At 37.4% G+C, this 7,506-nt stretch overlaps 2 protein-coding genes across 2 annotated transcripts; both read right to left on the bottom strand.

Annotated features, from left to right (window-relative positions):
- Positions 1–381: 381 nt before the first annotated feature.
- LOC147627969 (uncharacterized) lies at positions 382–3,124 on the bottom strand. Its single transcript, XM_086814291.1, has 4 exons — positions 2,950–3,124; positions 2,717–2,850; positions 2,450–2,627; positions 382–444 (listed from the first exon to the last, which is right to left on the bottom strand). The coding sequence occupies exons 1-4, from the start codon at positions 3,070–3,072 to the stop codon at positions 382–384; spliced, it is 498 nt and encodes a 165-aa protein (XP_086670417.1). The 5' UTR covers positions 3,073–3,124.
- A 2,629-nt stretch (positions 3,125–5,753) lies between these two features.
- LOC147627968 (uncharacterized) lies at positions 5,754–6,272 on the bottom strand. The gene is made up of 2 exons (XM_086814290.1): positions 6,144–6,272; positions 5,754–6,055 (listed from the first exon to the last, which is right to left on the bottom strand). Exons 1-2 carry the CDS (start codon positions 6,241–6,243, stop codon positions 5,754–5,756), a joined length of 402 nt encoding a protein of 133 aa, XP_086670416.1. The 5' UTR covers positions 6,244–6,272.
- Between the last annotated feature and the right edge of the window lie 1,234 nt (positions 6,273–7,506).

Raw genomic sequence — 7,506 nt, 5'->3', positions numbered from 1 at the left:
TTGTATATACTGTTTACATTGTATATATTGTTTACATTATATATACTGTTTACATTGTTTATACTTCATATTGTTTACATTGTATATAAACTGTTTACATTGTTTATACTTCATACTGTTTACATTGTTTATACTTCATACTGTTTACATTGTATATATTGTTTACATTGTTTATACTTCATATTGTTTACATTGTTTATACTTCATACTATTTACATTATATATACTGTTTACATTGTTTATACTGTTTACATTGTTTATACTTCATACTCTTTACATTGTATATACTGTTTACATCCAAGCCCGCCTCGACAGAATTAGAGATGGCCAGCAGCAGAAAGGCCATCGTCGGGGGAGATTTGACTCTCAAGCTCTTTGGGTTCAAGGTGGTAAAGGGTGGCGATGCACCAGGTTCAGCAAGGGATCGTCAACAGCAACAGCATACTGTGTTTATACTTCATACTGTTTACATTGTTTATACTTCATACTGTTTACATTGTTTATACTTCATACTCTTTACATTGTATACGTTGTTTATACTTCATACATTGTATACATTGTTTATATTCCATACTGTTTACATTGTATACATTGTATACATTGTATACATCATATACATTGTTTATACTTCATTTTGTATACATTGTATACATTGTTTATACTTCATACTATTTACATTGTTTATACTTCATACTGTTTACATTGTATACATTGTATACATTGTTTATACTTCATACTATTTACATTGTTTATACTTCATACTGTTTACATTGTATACATTGTATACATTGTATACATTGTATACACATTGTTTACATTGTATACATTGTATACATTGTTTATACTTCATACTGTTTACATTGTTTATACTTCATACTGTTTACATTGTATACATTGTATACATTGTTTCTACTTCATACTATTTACATTGTTTACATTGTATACATTGTTTATACTTCATACTGTTTACATTGTTTATACTTCATATACTGTTTACATTGTATGCATTGTATACATTGTTTATACTTCATACTGTTTACATTGTTTACATTGTTTATACTTCATACTATTTACATTGTTTATACTTCATACTGTTTACATTGTTTACATTGTATACATTTCATACTGTTTACATTGTATACATTTCATACTGTTTACATTGTTTATACTTTATATTGTTTACATTGTTTATACTTCATACTGTTTACATTGTTTATACTTCATACTGTTTACATTGTATACATTGTATATACTTTATACTGTTTACATTGTATATACTTCATTTCATACTGTTTACATTGTTTATACTTCATACTATTTACATTGTATACATTGTATATACTTCATACTGTTTACATTATACTGTTTACATTGTATATACTTCATACTCTTTACATTGTATATACTCCACACTGTTTACATTGTATATACTATTGTATATACTCCACACTATTTACTTCATACTGTTTACATTGTATATACTTCATATTGTTTACATTGTATATACTCCACACTATTTACTTCATACTGTTTACATTGTATATACTTCAAACTGTTTACATTGTACATACTGTTTACATTGTACATACTGTTTACATTGTATATACTTCATACTGTTTACATTGTTTACATTGTATATACTCCACACTATTTACTTCATACTGTTTACATTGTTTACATTGTATATACTTCATACTGTTTACATTGGGGTGCGTCTATTTAGCGAGCCAAGAGCAGTGAGCACAGAGCAGTGAGTAGAAATAAAGTCCTTGTGAAAGTGAGCAAGTAGGGGCATGGTATGATGTTAAGCAAGCATGGAATGTTAAAGAGAAGAGTGAAACCATAGTGCAACTCTATAATGAACAGAACAAAGAAGACTAAAAAAGTTTAAAAATGACTATTGCAAATAAAGCATTTTCAAATGAATGGTGCGGATATAAAAAATCACTACAAAACTCATACTACTTGGCTCGCTAAAAAGACGTTGAATTGGTCATTGAGCTACTACTAGAAACAAACTATTGAAACCACAGCGACCAGAGAGCATAGAAATCAAGCCATTAAGATGCACACCAATTTTAATAGCCATACCACTGACACAACAATATAATACTCTTTAGAAACCATAACCATAGGATTTAAAAATTGTCCAACAATCAGCTACATGCTATTGTAAAAAACCTTCAGAAGCATAACATCCATCAAAACATTACTTCCAATAGTCCCAAAAAAATGATTGTCTCAATTAAAAAAAAGACTATCTCTAATGGCATTCTGATGTAGACATGTGATCCTCATAACTGCAAGAGACACAAAGAAAAGAAAATAAGCTTTATCAATACAAAATTATTCTCTACTAACATATTTATCTTTTCAACATGCATACCTTTGCTGAGTATGGTTCTAACAGGTGATCATAGATCCACTCATCCTTGTCTAATATTATGACATTGCGATCCATAAATGCTGCCACTAGCCCAAGAGTTCTAGTGCCAGCAAACAAATCCAAAATCGTGTCCCCAGGACGACTGAAGATGGAGACGATGTATTTGCTAAGCCGCTGACCTCTCTGACAACCGCCCCGCCATGGTCTACCCTTTCTCTTCACCAGATCCTCCGATGGCACTCTTGAAAACGCACACAAACCATTAACCATATGCCATAAAGATCACCGAAAATCATTTTAAATTCTATCTTGATTTGAATGCATACATACATGTCAAAGATAAGATCTTGCCCTACATCAAGATCATCACCTAGTGCCAAATCCCTTAGTTGATCCCCATGCATCACAAAGCTTGTAGCAAGAGATGTTGAGCGAACAAAAATAGCCAATATTAGACAAGTGACCTACAAGCAAAGACACATTGGTTGTTCATGCATTTTCACCTTAAATGGGACAAAGAAGATTTGCACAAATGACAGCCCCAAAGAGAACAACACCAATACCTGGGTAGTAATCATTTGCCCCATCTTCTTCCCAATAGGTGGAGTACACCTCACAACCTGTCTATGATAAATGCCAAACCCAACGCTTTGTGCAACCTGCTCAATGGTCACTCCTTCTTCCATAGTGTAAAGGCATGTAAAGAAGCCTCGATCCGAGAGACAAGAATCAACAACTTTAAAAGTAGAGTCATGTTGAAATATACAAGTGAATAGGGTGTGTGCGGGAACAAGCTCTTGGATAGAGGCTGTAAAAGAGGAGATGTAATTGTGAAAGAACCTGTGAAAAGATTAGAAGAATCTATTGGGAGAGAATAATGGGTAGCATGAGGGAATTTAGGAGTGTGGAGATATTCTGGGAGATAATCAGGGAAAAGAGAAGAGGTGGAGAGAATCAGGCAAAAGGTGGAGATATTCTGGGAGTGAATCATGGAGAAATCAATGGGATTTGATGCTTGATGTAAACTCTATAAATTGAGGCATAACCCTAATGAGAATTTGTTGGTTTTTGAGTATCCATGCCTACATTAATCTATGTGCTAATTATTCACTAATTACGTCTTAATCACTTTTGCTAATCACTTTGTTAATTATGTTGATTCTAGTGTTTGATCCACCATAGCTCATCATTTTGCTCAAATTTCAACATGGTATCAGAGCCATGCCTAGAATCAATCAGATTTATGAGCCCATTAGTGAATTAATTAGGATTAGTAGGTAATTAAAAAATCATATTTTAGTGAGTTTTTCATCTTCCCCTTCACCCCCAGCCAGTGGAGGACATCTAGCACCTTGCACACATAGAGTTAGGGCATAAGATTTTAGCACTAGCTAGCTAACATCTATGGCTTCAAGCCTATGTAAAAAACGCAGCAAACCGCCGTCAGTATGCGCCGATTTTTGCTGATTGTTGTTGCTGGGCGCCATTTTTCTGAAGCATTTTGAGGATTTCTCCTTGTGCAAGTCAAATTGATTCAATTCCTCCTAGCCCAAGGTGTAATCAAGCATGCTCTACAGCTGGTGAAGACAGAATTGAGTTTCATCAAGTCTACAGTGAGATCCAAGCTCTTCATCAAATCTACAGGTGACTTTGGTAAAACAGAGATTATGCTTTCATTATTTGGTCAAATCTTGTGTTTCTTGGCTTAATCCTCTACTAGACTCATTGCTATTGATGCCTTTGAAAGCATTTGAGCTCATTTGAAGTGGAAGGCACCAGATCTGGACTCCCCACATACTCTATTTTCTATACACAAAACAGAGCATTAATTTACTAATCAGTGTGCTAATCACTGTATTTTGATGCAATTGAGGGTTCAAATTAACCATTAGGTATCTGATACAGATCCCTATAACTTCAGATTGCAAATCGGAGTTGGTTTGATACTCCAACCATCCCATACAAATTGGTTACCCTTGATTTAATGTAATTTCTGGTAAAATTGTGCTGATAAATTTGTGAAAATCATCATTTTGCATTCAACCCTTGGTTAATGCCTGTAAATCTCACTCAAATTCAAGATTATTCACAAGCCAGAGTTGCATTTGGAATGTGCATGAGAATGAATGCTATACGCATTATGTATTTGGCACATTGCATCAGTGTAAAAATGGGAACAGACACTGCCCTTTGCCAGAATAAGGCAAGAGGTAAGACCTCCCGCATAAATTTGGGTTTGCATTGCATAATGATACAAGATAAACATAAAAAGCCCAAAGGAACTGTCAGCAAAACATTGAAACATGTTGCTCACATGGAGCAAAATGACATGACGGACGAGCTCATGGCCCCAGCCATGAAAGAAGAAGAATATCTCTTCCCAAGAAGAGGATCCACACCAAGAAGAAAAGCTGAAGGAAGACATGGACACGAGAAGAGAAGCTGTCCCAAGAAGACTGAAAGAAGAGACAGACGCGTGGAGAGATGCTGCCACGACAAGAAGACTGAAGACAAGAGAAGATGTGAGGCTCCAAAGAGTGAGGAGCCATGTGAAAATCTCTGAGAGAGAGAGAGAGAGAGAGAGAGAGACCCCACAACCTAATGTAACCTGCCCCAACAAAGTTAAACCACCTCTGAGCCACCGATGATGTAGGCCACGTGGTAGATGTATGTGTGAGCACTTTAGTCAAGGTCGCGGGCACTTATAGTAGCCTTGGACACATAGAGAGAGAGAGTGTCAAGGACTATGGAGTTTAGGGACTTGAGGCACTGGTCGCGGACTGTCAAGTAAGAAAGAAACTTGATACAGGGTCCAGGTGTGCTGAGATAACTTGATACAGGGTCCAGGTGTGCTGAGATAACTTGAGGGGAGGAGTAGACACTGGTCGCGGACTACCAAGTAAAGGGAGGCAAACCTGGTATAGGGTCTAGGTGTACTAGGAGTATTCACTTGAGGGGAGGTGTTGAAATATACAAGTGAATAGGGTGTGTGCGGGAACAAGCTCTTGGATAGAGGCTGTAAAAGAGGAGATGTAATTGTGAAAGAACCTGTGAAAAGGTTAGAAGAATCTACTGGGAGAGAATAATGGGTAGCATGAGGGAATTTAGGAGTGTGGAGATATTCTAGGAGATAATCAGGGAAAAGAGAAGAGGTGGAGAGAATCAGGCAAAAGGTGGAGATATTGTGGGAGTGAATCATGGAGAAATCAAATGGATTTGATGCTTGATGTAAACTCTATAAATTGAGGCATAACCCTAATGAGAATTTGCTGGTTTTTGAGTATCCATGCCTACATTAATCTATGTGCTAATTATTCACTAATTACGTCTTAATCACTTGCTAATCACTTTGTTAATTATGTTGATTCTAGTGTTTGATCCACCATAGCTCATCATTTTGCTCAAATTTCAACAAGTCATACATGCCATCCCCAATCTTATTCCAATATGGAACCTTGTTTGCAACACAACCTCCAATGATGATATTTGAGGGGAAGTCTGCAAATATCAACTCCACACAGTAATCGGACCCTCTACTCTTGACATTCCCTATTGTGCAAATAACATTCATGGCATCAAGCACTTGCTTTCCCAATGAGGATGCATCCTCCATGTTCACAAAAGTAGCTGCAAGGTCCTCAATATTGACATTGAAGGCATAAATGGTTCCTATAGACAGGTTTTTGACATTTAACACACATAGTCTTAAGTCAAAACAATCGGATCACGATAGAGATGAGGTAGGAAGCTCACATACCTGGAGCTTGCAATGTCTTGGTTATGATGTCAGTTGGTTGTATCCCGCCTGCACTACTATTGGATGTCTGTTGTTGACTCTGCTCCCTATTTGCTTCCATTGCTCGATTCACCTCCAATGCACGATTCACTATTTCCCTCCCTAAATTCACTGGCAATGACTTACGAAAAGAAGGCGATGCAATCGATGTTGCATGTTATGTGGATGTGGCCTCATTATGATCAATTTGCTGGCTACGAAGCTCCAATATAGACTTATGTTGGCGATACAGATCAAGCTCCTCCTCAGGCACATGGTTTCTTTCAAGGTCCAACCACCACGGGAAAAAACGAGACTCTATGCTTGACATGGCCTGTTCAATGACAAACATGGGTAAACACAACTCACCCTCAATATGAACATGTTTCTCAATCATGGATTCAAAATGACAAATTCAATCACTTACTCTTCCAAGCTTCAAATCACCATACATATAAGATTGATTGTCAACACAAAGCCACACACTAGCGAGAGGGGGTAAAATATCCAATTGGTGCTCCTCAATTTCAAAAAGCAACCATCTGCAAGCCAAAGCCCAAATGATAAAACAACACACAAAAAGAAGCATGCATATTTTTTAACAAGGAATATCTGGGTTATGTTGTAGGAAAACCTATAAACGACTCGCCGTGCAGCACTTTGTAGGCCTGGTTGATGGTCAATATCATGGCTAAATTTTATGCCTCCTTCGTGCACTTTGAAAGCCCTTTTGAAGTACTTTCTTCTGCTTAGAACAACAAAAGAGGTGAATCGGCTCTCACCTGGCAACCTGACTCGATCGGCATTTTTAATATCATTTTGGATTCTCAAACCCAGCTCCGTGATCTGAAGCCAGTAGGAGTACATGTGCAGCCATTCCCTAACCTTTGTCTTATCATTTGGCATACCCTCAAGTGATCGCACTGCAGCCTGAGAATTGTCCAATAGCTTGACAATGTGAGCCTTATCTGTGTCTCTGATGCAAGCAGAACCTATCATATTGAGCTTTTCCTCTGTGGCCACATGATTGGTTGACGCGTGTCATGGGAGGGAGAGCACCGCACACCAAAAGGCCTCACCGTTGGAGGGATCAGCAATCCTTGCATATTTTGATGTTTTTCCTCTGTAGAGAACTTCTACCTTTCGAGTCACATTCTCCCTAGCAGAGTTGGCAAGTGGTCCATTTGATGCCTCATCAATTTTTTGCTCCATCTCGTCCTTGAACAAGAGCCAAGTCATAATCTGGATTGGCAAATGAAGCCAACTGGGCCTTCCTCTGGCAGATGCACTCTGCATCTCTCTCTCAACCCACAGCTTGTCCTCATTATCCAAATGTGCCATGAGA

Source organism: Cibotium barometz, chromosome 20 (genome assembly GCF_041138505.1).
Source record: "Cibotium barometz isolate CiBa-2024 chromosome 20, ASM4113850v1, whole genome shotgun sequence".
Lineage (NCBI taxonomy): Eukaryota > Viridiplantae > Streptophyta > Polypodiopsida > Cyatheales > Cibotiaceae > Cibotium > Cibotium barometz.
This window is presented reverse-complemented; position numbering and strand designations above follow the sequence as displayed.

What these genes read in the sequence shown, in the direction of transcription:
- LOC147627969 (XM_086814291.1), bottom strand. Translation starts at nt 3,072, where the DNA reads ATGGAAGAAGGAGTGACCATTGAGCAGGTTGCACAAAGCGTTGGGTTT. An exon ending in GGCAAATGATTACTACCCAG is followed by an intron (nt 2,851 to 2,949) that starts GTATTGGTGTTG and finishes CTTTGCTTGTAG; the next exon opens with GTCACTTGTCTAATATTGGC. An exon ending in CAAGATCTTATCTTTGACAT is followed by an intron (nt 2,628 to 2,716) that starts GTATGTATGCAT and finishes TGCGTTTTCAAG; the next exon opens with AGTGCCATCGGAGGATCTGG.
- LOC147627968 (XM_086814290.1), bottom strand. Translation starts at nt 6,243, where the DNA reads ATGGAAGCAAATAGGGAGCAGAGTCAACAACAGACATCCAATAGTAGT. An exon ending in CAAGACATTGCAAGCTCCAG is followed by an intron (nt 6,056 to 6,143) that starts GTATGTGAGCTT and finishes ACCTGTCTATAG; the next exon opens with GAACCATTTATGCCTTCAAT.